General features: G+C 45.6%; 1 protein-coding gene, 5 non-coding genes and 1 pseudogene across 6 annotated transcripts; 1 reads left to right on the forward strand and 6 right to left on the reverse strand.

Annotated features, from left to right (window-relative positions):
- Nucleotides 1-10: 10 nt before the first annotated feature.
- LOC130339930 (uncharacterized) lies at nt 11-6,114 on the forward strand. The gene is made up of 2 exons (XM_056554116.1): nt 11-216; nt 396-6,114. Exon 2 carries the CDS (start codon nt 732-734, stop codon nt 5,658-5,660), a length of 4,929 nt encoding a protein of 1,642 aa, XP_056410091.1. The 5' UTR covers nt 11-216; nt 396-731; the 3' UTR covers nt 5,661-6,114.
- A 44-nt stretch (nt 6,115-6,158) lies between these two features.
- LOC130339977 (U2 spliceosomal RNA) lies at nt 6,159-6,288 on the reverse strand (annotated as a pseudogene).
- Nucleotides 6,289-8,374: 2,086 nt separating this feature from the next.
- Nucleotides 8,375-8,565, reverse strand: LOC130340009 (U2 spliceosomal RNA). Its single transcript, XR_008880220.1, has one exon. It is a non-coding gene; the product is annotated as a U2 spliceosomal RNA (small nuclear RNA).
- Nucleotides 8,566-10,640: 2,075 nt separating this feature from the next.
- LOC130340010 (U2 spliceosomal RNA) lies at nt 10,641-10,831 on the reverse strand. Its single transcript, XR_008880221.1, has one exon. It is a non-coding gene; the product is annotated as a U2 spliceosomal RNA (small nuclear RNA).
- A 2,082-nt stretch (nt 10,832-12,913) lies between these two features.
- LOC130340011 (U2 spliceosomal RNA) lies at nt 12,914-13,104 on the reverse strand. Its single transcript, XR_008880222.1, has one exon. It is a non-coding gene; the product is annotated as a U2 spliceosomal RNA (small nuclear RNA).
- A 2,090-nt stretch (nt 13,105-15,194) lies between these two features.
- LOC130339971 (U2 spliceosomal RNA) lies at nt 15,195-15,385 on the reverse strand. Its single transcript, XR_008880192.1, has one exon. It is a non-coding gene; the product is annotated as a U2 spliceosomal RNA (small nuclear RNA).
- Nucleotides 15,386-17,465: 2,080 nt separating this feature from the next.
- Nucleotides 17,466-17,656, reverse strand: LOC130340012 (U2 spliceosomal RNA). Its single transcript, XR_008880223.1, has one exon. It is a non-coding gene; the product is annotated as a U2 spliceosomal RNA (small nuclear RNA).
- Between the last annotated feature and the right edge of the window lie 52 nt (nt 17,657-17,708).

Raw genomic sequence — 17,708 nt, forward strand, 5'->3', positions numbered from 1 at the left:
CTGCCTTCGCAATGTATTTTACATGCTTGGCACTCAGCAGGGTCTGTTCCTTTAAGACCCTCCATTTTCTTGAAGCCTAGAGGCGGGCCTTCTCTCTAAAACATAGGGCTAGCTCCGGCATGTCTCATTCATTTCAGCTCCAGCCACCACAGTGACCAGATCCACAGGACTTCTTAAAGCTAATACAGACTGCAAATCTGATAAATACCAAAGCCTGTGAGTAAGGAATTGCTAGTTACCTTGTGTAGAGAGATGCTCGGCATTTGTAGATAGATAATGTGTTTTCAGTGTGTAGTAAGTGAGCACATGTTAGACTATCTATGTATTAGCTATGCATAATGTAAGGCACTTGAATAGCCATGCTTACATTTGTCTTTCATATGTTTGTTTTACAGTTTTACCGCGCGTGTTCATTATATCTCAGTAAAGATTACATCAGTTAAGCAACCAGCGTGTCTTTCCTTGAGATTCGGTATAAACTTGATGTGAAGCTGTGTCCACGAGACAGCGGAGACATTATAGTAAAAAGGCTTTTAAAACGTTATCAGAAGCAGTTAATCAGCTTTGAATCGTCCGCAGCAGTAAAAAAGACTCATAAATCCTGTGCCCTGCAGTCTGTGTCGGAGTAAGGGCGCGAAGCACTAGAAAGTGAAACTAATTCTCTCACGTGCTATATCACCGCTGTGCTGTGTCCAGTCATCATCATTATCTACGCTGCCAGCTAAATCAAGATGCAGAACCCAGAGAACAGCACTCTGACAGTTAACCCTCAATGCTCCTATAAAGAGGAAGACACCTTCCCAAGAAGTAGATCTAGGTGCACAACATTGTCTAGAGCGTCCAGTCAAACAAATCTAACTTCGGTTAGCGCCGATGCATCAAGATTTAAACGCCATAGTTCTAGACACTCAAGCACCACCAGCCTGTCATCCGCTAGCGCCATAGCAACTAAGGCAAGAGCGAAAGCAGAGGCAGCTTGTGCAATGGCGTCCTATGCAAAGCAGGAAGCTGAATTGATGAAAGAACAAGCTGAAGTGCAAGCATCTTTACACTTACTGCAACAGCAGAAAAACGCTGCAGCAGCCTTAGCCGAGGCAGAAGTTCTCACAAGGGCTGCCGAAGCTCAGTTCGCTGACATAGAAACCCAGATGTCACCCCTCAGCGCAAGCCAACGTACCCGTGAGTACATACAGTCACAAGCAACCATGTACACTGACCAGCAGTTCAATTATGCACCAAGACCATCAATAAGCAACTTTGATACTATGCAACACTGCAAGACTGAATTAGAACCTCAGGGTAGGAAGTCAAGTGGTTGCATGCTCAGAGACCAATCTGCCAACCTGACAAGAGTGCAAACGGATGCTGATGTACTCCCTCCTCAAGCAAATACAAGTCTGGATTATAGCAGAAAGACTTACAACAGAGGAGAACAAAGCAGACTTAGTCAAGTACCTCATCAGCCTTACCAGCCGCAGCCATACCCTGAGTTTACACCCAGGAAGTATTCACCAGATGCAGCAAGAGCTACAGAGGTAGCAAGATTCCTGATGCGCCGTGAGATAGTGAGCGCTGGTCTCATGAAATTCGATGACCGTCCAGAAAACTACTGGGCCTGGAAGTCATCTTTCCTAAGCGGTACCCAAGACTTAGATCTGACAGACAGAGAAAAGCTTGATCTGCTCGTCAAATGGCTAGGAACAGAGTCCACTGAGCAAGCCCAAAGAATCAGATCAGTACATGTTCATGACGCAGCAGCAGGACTTGCAATGGTGTGGAGGAGACTAGAACACTGCTATGGGTCACCTGAAGTGATTGAAGATGCTCTTCTGAAGAGGATAGAAAACTATCCAAGAATGACAAACAAAGACAATCAAAAGCTGAGAGGGTTTGGGGACCTACTCTTAGAAATAGAAGCCGCTAAGTCTAGTGGATATCTGCCAGGTCTCTCATACTTAGATACAGCACGTGGAGTTGATCCCATAATCGAGAAACTTCCTTTCAACTTGCAAGAAAGGTGGGTCACTCAAGCATCAAGATACAAGAAAGATCATCGAGTCGCATTTCCACCATTTGCCTTCCTTGCTGAATTCATCGTAGACCAAGCTGAAACACGCAATGATCCAAGCTTTGCTTTCCTGAACAAGAGAACTGCAAGCTCCCCAAAGGTAGAGCAAAAACATCCAACGCCTTACAAAGAACGCAGAGCAACAGTTTCTGTACGGAAGACAGAAGTCTCGCCTGAGTCTGCAGTCAATCAGGAAGACAACACAAGTAAGAAAGTTGAGGAGCCAGACAAAATATGTCTTATCCACAACAAGCCTCATCCACTAAGAAAATGTCGCAGTTTCAGAAGTAAGACATTAGAAGAGCGCAAAGCTTACCTTAAAGACAATCACATTTGTTTCAGATGTTGCGCTTCAATTCAGCATCTTGCAAAAGACTGTACAAAAACAATAAAATGCACAGAGTGCAACAGTGACAAACACCTGTCAGCACTGCACCCAGGACCACCACCATGGAAACAAGAAGTTCCAGCAACTCAAGAAGATCATGGTGGGGAGCAAGGCGAGAGTACAACGCCAGCAGTAACCTCAAAGTGTACTGAGATCTGTACAGAGCAGGGCCGCCCCAGATCATGTTCCAAGATATGCTTAGTCAAGGTGTATCCTGCAGGCTTCAGAGAAAAAGCAATCAAGATGTACACAGTCTTGGATGAACAGAGTAACAGATCTCTGGCAAAAACAGAGTTCTTTGACCTCTTCGGTGACAAAGGAAGTCCAACTCCATACACCCTGAAGACTTGTTCTGGAGTTGTAGAGACAACAGGGAGAAGAGCAAACAACTACATCATTGAGTCATTAGATGGAAAGACAAAGGTGACTCTTCCTACCCTCATAGAATGTGATGAGATACCAGACGACAGGTCAGAGATCCCCACACCTGAAGTTGCTCGTCATCACCCCCATCTGGTGCGAATAGCAGACCAGATACCAGCACTAGATCCAGATGCTGCAATCATCCTTCTACTTGGGAGAGATATCCTCAGACTGCACAAAGTCAGAGAACAGTACAATGGGCCACACAATGCACCATTTGCACAACGCCTTGATCTCGGATGGGTCATCGTTGGAGAAGTATGTCTAGACGGACTCCACAAACCAGAAAAGGTAAATGTCTACAGAACACATCTGTTACAGAATGGTCGTACATCTTGTCTTTGCCCATGTACCAACAGTCTACACATTAAAGAGAGACTTGTTAACCCAATATATCATCAGAGTATCCAGAGGTGCATGGAAGACTTAGCCTCAACTGGAGATACAGATGAACTGGGATGTAAGGTGTTTGAAAGAACACGAGACGATGACAAGCCAGCACCCTCTGTGGAAGATACTCTCTTCCTTGAGATCATGGACAGAGAAGTCTTCAGAGACAAATCAGGCAGCTGGGTAGCCCCTCTACCCTTCCGGTCACCACGCCATCACCTTCCTGACAACAAGGTACAAGCAGAGAAACGCTTCACCTTGTTACAGCACATGCTACAAAGAAAGCCAAATATGAAGAAACACTTCCAAGCCTTCATGCAGAAGATCTTTGATAACGATCAAGCTGAAAGGGCACCACCACTACAAAAGAACCAAGAACATTGGTACTTACCAATATTTGGGGTGTACCATCCTCAGAAACCAGGCCAGATACGTGTAGTATTTGACTCTAGTGCGAAGCACAAAGGCATCTCACTAAATGATGTCCTTCTCAGTGGACCTGACCTGAACAACACACTCCTTGGAGTACTCATCAGGTTCAGAAAAGAACTCATAGCAGTGACAGCAGACGTACAACAGATGTTCTACTGTTTCCTTGTTCGTGAAGATCACAGAGACTACTTAAGATTCCTGTGGTATGCAGACAATGACTTTAACAAAGAAATCACAGAGTACAGGATGAAGGTACATGTGTTTGGAAACAGCCCTTCTCCAGCTGTAGCTATCTACAACCTGAGACGAGCAGCACAGCAAGGTGAAAGACGTGGTCAAGAAGCCACACAGTTCGTCATGAAGAACTTCTACGTAGATGATGGACTTGCTTCTTTCTCCAGCAACGAAGAAGCTATCAACGTCCTGAAAAGTACAAGAGAAATGTTGGCAGAATCCAACATAAGACTGAACAAGGTAGCTTCCAACAGCAACAAAGTCATGGAAGCATTTCCAATGGAAGACCGTGTTAAAGACCTCAAAGACTTGGATCTAGGAACAGAATCACCACCCTTGCAAAGAAGTCTTGGGATTAGTTGGGACCTGAAGACTGACAGTTTCACCTTCAGGGTCTCCAGAGAAGAGAAGCCATTCACAAAAAGAGGTGTCCTATCTACAGTCAACAGTCTTTACGACCCCCTGGGGTTCGTAGCACCCATCATCATGCAAGGCAAAGCTCTTTTGAGACAGATCACTACTGAGCAAGAACAAAGTGACTGGGACATACCTCTACCTGAAGAGAAGGAAATGCAGTGGAAGTTGTGGAAAGACTCATTGTTAGAGCTTGAACAACTCAACATCCCTAGACCATACGTATCTGTTTCCTTGTCTGCTACAAAGAGAAGAGAAATATGCATATTCTCTGACGCCTCCACTATGGCTATCGCATCTGTCGCCTACCTTAGGGTAATAGACACTGAGGGACAAAGCCATGTCGGGTTCATCATGGGAAAATCTAAGCTGGCTCCTAGACCCGCTCACACTGTCCCACGTCTAGAACTTTGTGCTGCTGTCTTAGCTGTAGAGATGGCAGACATGATTACAACAGAACTGGACATCGAGATCCATACAATTAACTTTTATACAGACAGCAAGATTGTGTTAGGATATATTCACAATGCTTCAAGAAGATTTTATACATACGTGGCCAACAGAGTGACACGTATCAGAAAGTCTACAAGTCCAGAACAGTGGCATCACATCAGCACAGACAAGAACCCAGCTGATCATGGGACGAGACTAGTGCCAGCCGCTGCGCTCAAGCAAACTAACTGGTTCGTAGGTCCATCCTTTCTTCGTAAACCAGAAACCAAAGAAACTACTCAGGTAGAGACCTTTCAGCTCATAGAACCAGATCAAGACAAAGAGGTAAGACCTCAAGTGACAGTTTGTAGGACTATAGTTACAAGAGACAGTCTGGGCGCTCATAGATTTGAAAGGTTTTCCAGCTGGAAGTCGCTGACCCGTGCAATCGGAAAACTTAAGGTCACGATCATCAGATGCATCCAGCAGGAAGTCTTTAAAGAAGAAATCCAAGGCCTTCTGAAAACGGAAGAGATTTCTCAACACAATTCGCTCAAGGACTTGTACACCAAGCAAAGGAAACAAGTTCAAAGTCTTGCGGACATTTTCTGGAAGAGGTGGAGACAGGAATACCTGGTGATATTCCAGCCACGCAAGAAATGGCAAGATGACAAGCCCAATTTACAAGTTGGAGACTTTGTCCTACTGAAAGACTCTCAGGCCCACAGGAACGAGTGGCCTATTGGACTCATTGTGGGGACTGATCCTAGTAGTGATGCTAGAGTTAGAAAGGTTGAAGTTAGGATTGTTAGACAGGGCATTCCCAAAGTGTATGCAAGGCCAATTTCTGAAGTAGTTTTACTTCTGTCCAAGGGTTAGTGGCATAACAAAAAGTATGCCAGGTGGGGAGTGTGCTGCCTTCGCAATGTATTTTACATGCTTGGCACTCAGCAGGGTCTGTTCCTTTAAGACCCTCCATTTTCTTGAAGCCTAGAGGCGGGCCTTCTCTCTAAAACATAGGGCTAGCTCCGGCATGTCTCATTCATTTCAGCTCCAGCCACCACAGTGACCAGATCCACAGGACTTCTTAAAGCTAATACAGACTGCAAATCTGATAAATACCAAAGCCTGTGAGTAAGGAATTGCTAGTTACCTTGTGTAGAGAGATGCTCGGCATTTGTAGATAGATAATGTGTTTTCAGTGTGTAGTAAGTGAGCACATGTTAGACTATCTATGTATTAGCTATGCATAATGTAAGGCACTTGAATAGCCATGCTTACATTTGTCTTTCATATGTTTGTTTTACAGTTTTACCGCGCGTGTTCATTATATCTCAGTAAAGATTACATCAGTTAAGCAACCAGCGTGTCTTTCCTTGAGATTCGGTATAAACTTGATGTGAAGCTGTGTCCACGAGACAGCGGAGACATTATAGGGACGTATCAGATATTAAACTGATAAGAACAGATACTACACTTGATCTTAGCCAAAAGGCCGAGAAGCGATAACCGTGAAAGGGGCGGGCCCAACAAGGTCCCCTTCATGGGCACTATCACTGCTTGCTGTCAGGGAGGCTGCCAGACAATTTTCCATGCACACTCTGGGCTGGGGGGCAGTCAACCACCAGTACACACAGCAGAACCTAAACCCATACCATTATTGCTAAGCAGCAAGACAGGGGCCCATTGCACTCCCACGGGGCCTTTTTAAATGCAATCCATAACCCGGATTTGCCAGGAACCCTTCTTACTCCTCCTACTTGCATGTGACACTGGGCTTAGGATCTGCATAGGAAACACACACACAAGCACACACCTACCTTTGTTGCCTGCAGATGCCTCCTTGGCTGTCCCCAAACGGTATCAAACCAACACCCACGGGAAGCTGTAAGCATAGAGGACATGCCTGCACCCCATTGGACTTACCTGTGTGGGTTAAATCCGGGTTATTTGACAACCTATGGCGGTGATGGTTCTGCTCAGGCAGAGCAGTGCTGATGCTCCTCATAAAGCTGTCGCTGCTGTGAAGGTTCTAGGTGACATCACAAATCCCTATGGTTACATACACAACAAAGCTGGGTTGTTGTTGTTTACACTCTGCAAGGCCTGTGGAAGTGAGTGACATCATAGCACTGTAGTTCTGAGGGTTCTAGATGGATGCAACAATCTCCTGTTGCTTCTATGAAGGCCATAATAGACGACATCACCAAACAGCTCCATAGTCACATGCACAGCAAAGGAGAGATGTTGTTTACACCTAGTGATGTCAGTGGTATTGAGTGACATCACAGCACAGTGCTAAGGCTCCTGGGCCTGGACACAGCAGCGGCTGCAATATCTCAACGGAGAATACGTTTATATATATGTGTGTGTGTGCGCGTATATATATATATATATATATATATATATATATATATATATATTTCTCCGCCGAAATCACTTTTAAACCCATTTCCACCTTTTTTTCCCTTCTCTTCCTCTTACTTTTTTTTCACGTTTTTTTACGTTTTTCTCCTTTTCGCCTCTTTTCTGGGCGTATTATTCTTCTTTTTCTTCTTTTTTTTCGTCTAATGCATACCCCATCAGTGCAGCAATGCTTATTCAATACCGCCAGCAGATGGAGACACTGGGGGATAATTTTCTAAGGATTTATACTGATTTTTCCTGTCTGAATTTGTCGCACAGAAAGTTGCAGGCCAAATATGTGTGACATTTCTGCGACTTTAGCTTCTAGAGCATTTTTACAACATTATACATAGGTGCTGAATACATAAAAAGCGACTGTTCAGCGACAGACAAGTCGCATCGGCTGAAAGTAGGCCAGAATGTCAGTCCATGTTGGAGCAGGTTTAGATACAGTCTAAAGTATAGATCTCAAAGTCTGTGCACAGAATTTAGCAAGGGCCTCGCACCTTCTGATGCATCAGGTAGGTGCACAATAGCATAGCCTAACCCTCTGTACTTTGGTCTATATTGATGCGGGACATAGACAGCCAGCTGATGACCAATCCATTAGTGCAATGGATGGCTGGAAGCATTTGTCTTTGCCTTTGCAATACCACAGAAGCAATGCATGGTCAATGTACAGCAATGACACACCTGTGTGAACAGCCAGGAGACCCCCCCCATGTTATGTTACATAGTTACATAGTTAGTACGGTCGAAAAAAGACATATGTCCATCAAGTTCAACCAGGGAATTAAGGGGTAGGGGTGTGGCGCGATATTGGGGAAGGGATGAGATTTTATATTTCTTCATAAGCATTAATCTTATTTTGTCAATTAGGAACATTCAGCACCCACCCGCTATCAAGGCAGCTGCCTATCATGTCATGCCCTACCTGCACAGGTGTGCTGGCTACTCAAATGATCCAATTAAGGAGGCCATTTAGTCAGCAGCAGCAGAAGTCCTGTGCCTGGACGCTCCAACAGCGGCCAGACACAAGCAGAAGCAGAAGCAGCAGAAGCAGCAGCAGCACCACCTTTTGTTTTTTGGCTGCAGCAGCAGCAGCAAGGCCCACAGGGCTGGCTAGCTGGCTAGCCAGCAAGCAGGTAGCAATGAAAGTAGGAATCTTTCTTTTTAACCCTGTAAGGGGGTGGTGCACTGTACCCGAAGATACTGCCATATCGGGTCAATGCATAGGGCGACGGAAGCAAGCTTCGAAATCGGCCCCCGTTCTCAAAAATCCATTTAATATATGGTCCCCAGATAGGGGACGTATCAGATATTAAACTGATAAGAACAGATACTACACTTGATCTTAGCCAAAAGGCCGAGAAGCGATAACCGTGAAAGGGGCGGGCCCAACAAGGTCCCCTTCATGGGCACTATCACTGCTTGCTGTCAGGGAGGCTGCCAGACAATTTTCCATGCACACTCTGGGCTGGGGGGCAGTCAACCACCAGTACACACAGCAGAACCTAAACCCATACCATTATTGCTAAGCAGCAAGACAGGGGCCCATTGCACTCCCACGGGGCCTTTTTAAATGCAATCCATAACCCGGATTTGCCAGGAACCCTTCTTACTCCTCCTACTTGCATGTGACACTGGGCTTAGGATCTGCATAGGAAACACACACACAAGCACACACCTACCTTTGTTGCCTGCAGATGCCTCCTTGGCTGTCCCCAAACGGTATCAAACCAACACCCACGGGAAGCTGTAAGCATAGAGGACATGCCTGCACCCCATTGGACTTACCTGTGTGGGTTAAATCCGGGTTATTTGACAACCTATGGCGGTGATGGTTCTGCTCAGGCAGAGCAGTGCTGATGCTCCTCATAAAGCTGTCGCTGCTGTGAAGGTTCTAGGTGACATCACAAATCCCTATGGTTACATACACAACAAAGCTGGGTTGTTGTTGTTTACACTCTGCAAGGCCTGTGGAAGTGAGTGACATCATAGCACTGTAGTTCTGAGGGTTCTAGATGGATGCAACAATCTCCTGTTGCTTCTATGAAGGCCGTAATAGACGACATCACCAAACAGCTCCATAGTCACATACACAGCAAAGGAGAGATGTTGTTTACACCTAGTGATGTCAGTGGTATTGAGTGACATCACAGCACAGTGCTAAGGCTCCTGGGCCTGGACACAGCAGCGGCTGCAATATCTCAACGGAGAATACGTTTATATATATGTGTGTGTGTGCGCGTATATATATATATATATATATATATATATATATATATATATATATATTTCTCCGCCGAAATCACTTTTAAACCCATTTCCACCTTTTTTTCCCTTCTCTTCCTCTTACTTTTTTTTCACGTTTTTTTACGTTTTTCTCCTTTTCGCCTCTTTTCTGGGCGTATTATTCTTCTTTTTCTTCTTTTTTTTCGTCTAATGCATACCCCATCAGTGCAGCAATGCTTATTCAATACCGCCAGCAGATGGAGACACTGGGGGATAATTTTCTAAGGATTTATACTGATTTTTCCTGTCTGAATTTGTCGCACAGAAAGTTGCAGGCCAAATATGTGTGACATTTCTGCGACTTTAGCTTCTAGAGCATTTTTACAACATTATACATAGGTGCTGAATACATAAAAAGCGACTGTTCAGCGACAGACAAGTCGCATCGGCTGAAAGTAGGCCAGAATGTCAGTCCATGTTGGAGCAGGTTTAGATACAGTCTAAAGTATAGATCTCAAAGTCTGTGCACAGAATTTAGCAAGGGCCTCGCACCTTCTGATGCATCAGGTAGGTGCACAATAGCATAGCCTAACCCTCTGTACTTTGGTCTATATTGATGCGGGACATAGACAGCCAGCTGATGACCAATCCATTAGTGCAATGGATGGCTGGAAGCATTTGTCTTTGCCTTTGCAATACCACAGAAGCAATGCATGGTCAATGTACAGCAATGACACACCTGTGTGAACAGCCAGGAGACCCCCCCCATGTTATGTTACATAGTTACATAGTTAGTACGGTCGAAAAAAGACATATGTCCATCAAGTTCAACCAGGGAATTAAGGGGTAGGGGTGTGGCGCGATATTGGGGAAGGGATGAGATTTTATATTTCTTCATAAGCATTAATCTTATTTTGTCAATTAGGAACATTCAGCACCCACCCGCTATCAAGGCAGCTGCCTATCATGTCATGCCCTACCTGCACAGGTGTGCTGGCTACTCAAATGATCCAATTAAGGAGGCCATTTAGTCAGCAGCAGCAGAAGTCCTGTGCCTGGACGCTCCAACAGCGGCCAGACACAAGCAGAAGCAGCAGCAGCACCACCTTTTGTTTTTTGGCTGCAGCAGCAGCAGCAAGGCCCACAGGGCTGGCTAGCTGGCTAGCCAGCAAGCAGGTAGCAATGAAAGTAGGAATCTTTCTTTTTAACCCTGTAAGGGGGTGGTGCACTGTACCCGAAGATACTGCCATATCGGGTCAATGCATAGGGCGACGGAAGCAAGCTTCGAAATCGGCCCCCGTTCTCAAAAATCCATTTAATATATGGTCCCCAGATAGGGGACGTATCAGATATTAAACTGATAAGAACAGATACTACACTTGATCTTAGCCAAAAGGCCGAGAAGCGATAACCGTGAAAGGGGCGGGCCCAACAAGGTCCCCTTCATGGGCACTATCACTGCTTGCTGTCAGGGAGGCTGCCAGACAATTTTCCTTGCACACTCTGGGCTGGGGGGCAGTCAACCACCAGTACACACAGCAGAACCTAAACCCATACCATTATTGCTAAGCAGCAAGACAGGGGCCCATTGCACTCCCACGGGGCCTTTTTAAATGCAATCCATAACCCGGATTTGCCAGGAACCCTTCTTACTCCTCCTACTTGCATGTGACACTGGGCTTAGGATCTGCATAGGAAACACACACACAAGCACACACCTACCTTTGTTGCCTGCAGATGCCTCCTTGGCTGTCCCCAAACGGTATCAAACCAACACCCACGGGAAGCTGTAAGCATAGAGGACATGCCTGCACCCCATTGGACTTACCTGTGTGGGTTAAATCCGGGTTATTTGACAACCTATGGCGGTGATGGTTCTGCTCAGGCAGAGCAGTGCTGATGCTCCTCATAAAGCTGTCGCTGCTGTGAAGGTTCTAGGTGACATCACAAATCCCTATGGTTACATACACAACAAAGCTGGGTTGTTGTTGTTTACACTCTGCAAGGCCTGTGGAAGTGAGTGACATCATAGCACTGTAGTTCTGAGGGTTCTAGATGGATGCAACAATCTCCTGTTGCTTCTATGAAGGCCATAATAGACGACATCACCAAACAGCTCCATAGTCACATACACAGCAAAGGAGAGATGTTGTTTACACCTAGTGATGTCAGTGGTATTGAGTGACATCACAGCACAGTGCTAAGGCTCCTGGGCCTGGACACAGCAGCGGCTGCAATATCTCAACGGAGAATACGTTTATATATATGTGTGTGTGTGCGCGTATATATATATATATATATATATATATATATATATATATTTCTCCGCCGAAATCACTTTTAAACCCATTTCCACCTTTTTTTCCCTTCTCTTCCTCTTACTTTTTTTTCACGTTTTTTTACGTTTTTCTCCTTTTCGCCTCTTTTCTGGGCGTATTATTCTTCTTTTTCTTCTTTTTTTTCGTCTAATGCATACCCCATCAGTGCAGCAATGCTTATTCAATACCGCCAGCAGATGGAGACACTGGGGGATAATTTTCTAAGGATTTATACTGATTTTTCCTGTCTGAATTTGTCGCACAGAAAGTTGCAGGCCAAATATGTGTGACATTTCTGCGACTTTAGCTTCTAGAGCATTTTTACAACATTATACATAGGTGCTGAATACATAAAAAGCGACTGTTCAGCGACAGACAAGTCGCATCGGCTGAAAGTAGGCCAGAATGTCAGTCCATGTTGGAGCAGGTTTAGATACAGTCTAAAGTATAGATCTCAAAGTCTGTGCACAGAATTTAGCAAGGGCCTCGCACCTTCTGATGCATCAGGTAGGTGCACAATAGCATAGCCTAACCCTCTGTACTTTGGTCTATATTGATGCGGGACATAGACAGCCAGCTGATGACCAATCCATTAGTGCAATGGATGGCTGGAAGCATTTGTCTTTGCCTTTGCAATACCACAGAAGCAATGCATGGTCAATGTACAGCAATGACACACCTGTGTGAACAGCCAGGAGACCCCCCCCATGTTATGTTACATAGTTACATAGTTAGTACGGTCGAAAAAAGACATATGTCCATCAAGTTCAACCAGGGAATTAAGGGGTAGGGGTGTGGCGCGATATTGGGGAAGGGATGAGATTTTATATTTCTTCATAAGCATTAATCTTATTTTGTCAATTAGGAACATTCAGCACCCACCCGCTATCAAGGCAGCTGCCTATCATGTCATGCCCTACCTGCACAGGTGTGCTGGCTACTCAAATGATCCAATTAAGGAGGCCATTTAGTCAGCAGCAGCAGAAGTCCTGTGCCTGGACGCTCCAACAGCGGCCAGACACAAGCAGAAGCAGAAGCAGCAGAAGCAGCAGCAGCACCACCTTTTGTTTTTTGGCTGCAGCAGCAGCAGCAAGGCCCACAGGGCTGGCTAGCTGGCTAGCCAGCAAGCAGGTAGCAATGAAAGTAGGAATCTTTCTTTTTAACCCTGTAAGGGGGTGGTGCACTGTACCCGAAGATACTGCCATATCGGGTCAATGCATAGGGCGACGGAAGCAAGCTTCGAAATCGGCCCCCGTTCTCAAAAATCCATTTAATATATGGTCCCCAGATAGGGGACGTATCAGATATTAAACTGATAAGAACAGATACTACACTTGATCTTAGCCAAAAGGCCGAGAAGCGATAACCGTGAAAGGGGCGGGCCCAACAAGGTCCCCTTCATGGGCACTATCACTGCTTGCTGTCAGGGAGGCTGCCAGACAATTTTCCATGCACACTCTGGGCTGGGGGGCAGTCAACCACCAGTACACACAGCAGAACCTAAACCCATACCATTATTGCTAAGCAGCAAGACAGGGGCCCATTGCACTCCCACGGGGCCTTTTTAAATGCAATCCATAACCCGGATTTGCCAGGAACCCTTCTTACTCCTCCTACTTGCATGTGACACTGGGCTTAGGATCTGCATAGGAAACACACACACAAGCACACACCTACCTTTGTTGCCTGCAGATGCCTCCTTGGCTGTCCCCAAACGGTATCAAACCAACACCCACGGGAAGCTGTAAGCATAGAGGACATGCCTGCACCCCATTGGACTTACCTGTGTGGGTTAAATCCGGGTTATTTGACAACCTATGGCGGTGATGGTTCTGCTCAGGCAGAGCAGTGCTGATGCTCCTCATAAAGCTGTCGCTGCTGTGAAGGTTCTAGGTGACATCACAAATCCCTATGGTTACATACACAACAAAGCTGGGTTGTTGTTGTTTACACTCTGCAAGGCCTGTGGAAGTGAGTGACATCATAGCACTGTAGTTCTGAGGGTTCTAGATGGATGCAACAATCTCCTGTTGCTTCTATGAAGGCCATAATAGACGACATCACCAAACAGCTCCATAGTCACATACACAGCAAAGGAGAGATGTTGTTTACACCTAGTGATGTCAGTGGTATTGAGTGACATCACAGCACAGTGCTAAGGCTCCTGGGCCTGGACACAGCAGCGGCTGCAATATCTCAACGGAGAATACGTTTATATATATGTGTGTGTGTGCGCGTATATATATATATATATATATATATATATATATATATATATATATATTTCTCCGCCGAAATCACTTTTAAACCCATTTCCACCTTTTTTTCCCTTCTCTTCCTCTTACTTTTTTTTCACGTTTTTTTACGTTTTTCTCCTTTTCGCCTCTTTTCTGGGCGTATTATTCTTCTTTTTCTTCTTTTTTTTCGTCTAATGCATACCCCATCAGTGCAGCAATGCTTATTCAATACCGCCAGCAGATGGAGACACTGGGGGATAATTTTCTAAGGATTTATACTGATTTTTCCTGTCTGAATTTGTCGCACAGAAAGTTGCAGGCCAAATATGTGTGACATTTCTGCGACTTTAGCTTCTAGAGCATTTTTACAACATTATACATAGGTGCTGAATACATAAAAAGCGACTGTTCAGCGACAGACAAGTCGCATCGGCTGAAAGTAGGCCAGAATGTCAGTCCATGTTGGAGCAGGTTTAGATACAGTCTAAAGTATAGATCTCAAAGTCTGTGCACAGAATTTAGCAAGGGCCTCGCACCTTCTGATGCATCAGGTAGGTGCACAATAGCATAGCCTAACCCTCTGTACTTTGGTCTATATTGATGCGGGACATAGACAGCCAGCTGATGACCAATCCATTAGTGCAATGGATGGCTGGAAGCATTTGTCTTTGCCTTTGCAATACCACAGAAGCAATGCATGGTCAATGTACAGCAATGACACACCTGTGTGAACAGCCAGGAGACCCCCCCCATGTTATGTTACATAGTTACATAGTTAGTACGGTCGAAAAAAGACATATGTCCATCAAGTTCAACCAGGGAATTAAGGGGTAGGGGTGTGGCGCGATATTGGGGAAGGGATGAGATTTTATATTTCTTCATAAGCATTAATCTTATTTTGTCAATTAGGAACATTCAGCACCCACCCGCTATCAAGGCAGCTGCCTATCATGTCATGCCCTACCTGCACAGGTGTGCTGGCTACTCAAATGATCCAATTAAGGAGGCCATTTAGTCAGCAGCAGCAGAAGTCCTGTGCCTGGACGCTCCAACAGCGGCCAGACACAAGCAGAAGCAGAAGCAGCAGAAGCAGCAGCAGCACCACCTTTTGTTTTTTGGCTGCAGCAGCAGCAGCAAGGCCCACAGGGCTGGCTAGCTGGCTAGCCAGCAAGCAGGTAGCAATGAAAGTAGGAATCTTTCTTTTTAACCCTGTAAGGGGGTGGTGCACTGTACCCGAAGATACTGCCATATCGGGTCAATGCATAGGGCGACGGAAGGAAGCTTCGAAATCGGCCCCCGTTCTCAAAAATCCATTTAATATATGGTCCCCAGATAGGGGACGTATCAGATATTAAACTGATAAGAACAGATACTACACTTGATCTTAGCCAAAAGGCCGAGAAGCGATAACCGTGAAAGGGGCGGGCCCAACAAGGTCCCCTTCATGGGCACTATCACTGCTTGCTGTCAGGGAGGCTGCCAGACAATTTTCCATGCACACTCTGGGCTGGGGGGCAGTCAACCACCAGTACACACAGCAGAACCTAAACCCATACCATTATTGCTAAGCACCAAGACAGGGGCCCATTGCACTCCCACGGGGCCTTTTTAAATGCAATCCATAACCCGGATTTGCCAGGAACCCTTCTTACTCCTCCTACTTGCATGTGACACTGGGCTTAGGATCTGCATAGGAAACACACACACAAGCACACACCTACCTTTGTTGCCTGCAGATGCCTCCTTGGCTGTCCCCAAACGGTATCAAACCAACACCCACGGGAAGCTGTAAGCATAGAGGACATGCCTGCACCCCATTGGACTTACCTGTGTGGGTTAAATCCGGGTTATTTGACAACCTATGGCGGTGATGGTTCTGCTCAGGCAGAGCAGTGCTGATGCTCCTCATAAAGCTGTCGCTGCTGTGAAGGTTCTAGGTGACATCACAAATCCCTATGGTTACATACACAACAAAGCTGGGTTGTTGTTGTTTACACTCTGCAAGGCCTGTGGAAGTGAGTGACATCATAGCACTGTAGTTCTGAGGGTTCTAGATGGATGCAACAATCTCCTGTTGCTTCTATGAAGGCCATAATAGACGACATCACCAAACAGCTCCATAGTCACATACACAGCAAAGGAGAGATGTTGTTTACACCTAGTGATGTCAGTGGTATTGAGTGACATCACAGCACAGTGCTAAGGCTCCTGGGCCTGGACACAGCAGCGGCTGCAATATCTCAACGGAGAATACGTTTATATATATGTGTGTGTGTGCGCGTATATATATATATATATATATATATATATATATATATTTCTCCGCCGAAATCACTTTTAAACCCATTTCCACCTTTTTTTCCCTTCTCTTCCTCTTACTTTTTTTTCACGTTTTTTTACGTTTTTCTCCTTTTCGCCTCTTTTCTGGGCGTATTATTCTTCTTTTTCTTCTTTTTTTTCGTCTAATGCATACCCCATCAGTGCAGCAATGCTTATTCAATACCGCCAGCAGATGGAGACACTGGGGGATAATTTTCTAAGGATTTATACTGATTTTTCCTGTCTGAATTTGTCGCACAGAAAGTTGCAGGCCAAATATGTGTGACATTTCTGCGACTTTAGCTTCTAGAGCATTTTTACAACATTATACATAGGTGCTGAATACATAAAAAGCGACTGTTCAGCGACAGACAAGTCGCATCGGCTGAAAGTAGGCCAGAATGTCAGTCCATGTTGGAGCAGGTTTAGATACAGTCTAAAGTATAGATCTCAAAGTCTGTGCACAGAATTTAGCAAGGGCCTCGCACCTTCTGATGCATCAGGTAGGTGCACAATAGCATAGCCTAACCCTCTGTACTTTGGTCTATATTGATGCGGGACATAGACAGCCAGCTGATGACCAATCCATTAGTGCAATGGATGGCTGGAAGCATTTGTCTTTGCCTTTGCAATACCACAGAAGCAATGCATGGTCAATGTACAGCAATGACACACCTGTGTGAACAGCCAGGAGACCCCCCCCATGTTATGTTACATAGTTACATAGTTAGTACGGTCGAAAAAAGACATATGTCCATCAAGTTCAACCAGGGAATTAAGGGGTAGGGGTGTGGCGCGATATTGGGGAAGGGATGAGATTTTATATTTCTTCATAAGCATTAATCTTATTTTGTCAATTAGGAACATTCAGCACCCACCCGCTATCAAGGCAGCTGCCTATCATGTCATGCCCTACCTGCACAGGTGTGCTGGCTACTCAAATGATCCAATTAAGGAGGCCATTTAGTCAGCAGCAGCAGAAGTCCTGTGCCTGGACGCTCCAACAGCGGCCAGACACAAGCAGAAGCAGAAGCAGCAGAAGCAGCAGCAGCACCACCTTTTGTTTTTTGGCTGCAGCAGCAGCAGCAAGGCCCACAGGGCTGGCTAGCTGGCTAGCCAGCAAGCAGGTAGCAATGAAAGTAGGAATCTTTCTTTTTAACCCTGTAAGGGGGTGGTGCACTGTACCCGAAGATACTGCCATATCGGGTCAATGCATAGGGCGACGGAAGCAAGCTTCGAAATCGGCCCCCGTTCTCAAAAATCCATTTAATATATGGTCCCCAGATAGGGGACGTATCAGATATTAAACTGATAAGAACAGATACTACACTTGATCTTAGCCAAAAGGCCGAGAAGCGATAACCGTGAAAGGGGCGGGCCCAACAAGGTCCCCTTCATGGGCACTATCACTG

Source organism: Hyla sarda, unplaced genomic scaffold, assembly GCF_029499605.1.
Source record: "Hyla sarda isolate aHylSar1 unplaced genomic scaffold, aHylSar1.hap1 scaffold_564, whole genome shotgun sequence".
In the NCBI taxonomy this organism is placed as follows: Eukaryota; Metazoa; Chordata; class Amphibia; order Anura; family Hylidae; genus Hyla; species Hyla sarda.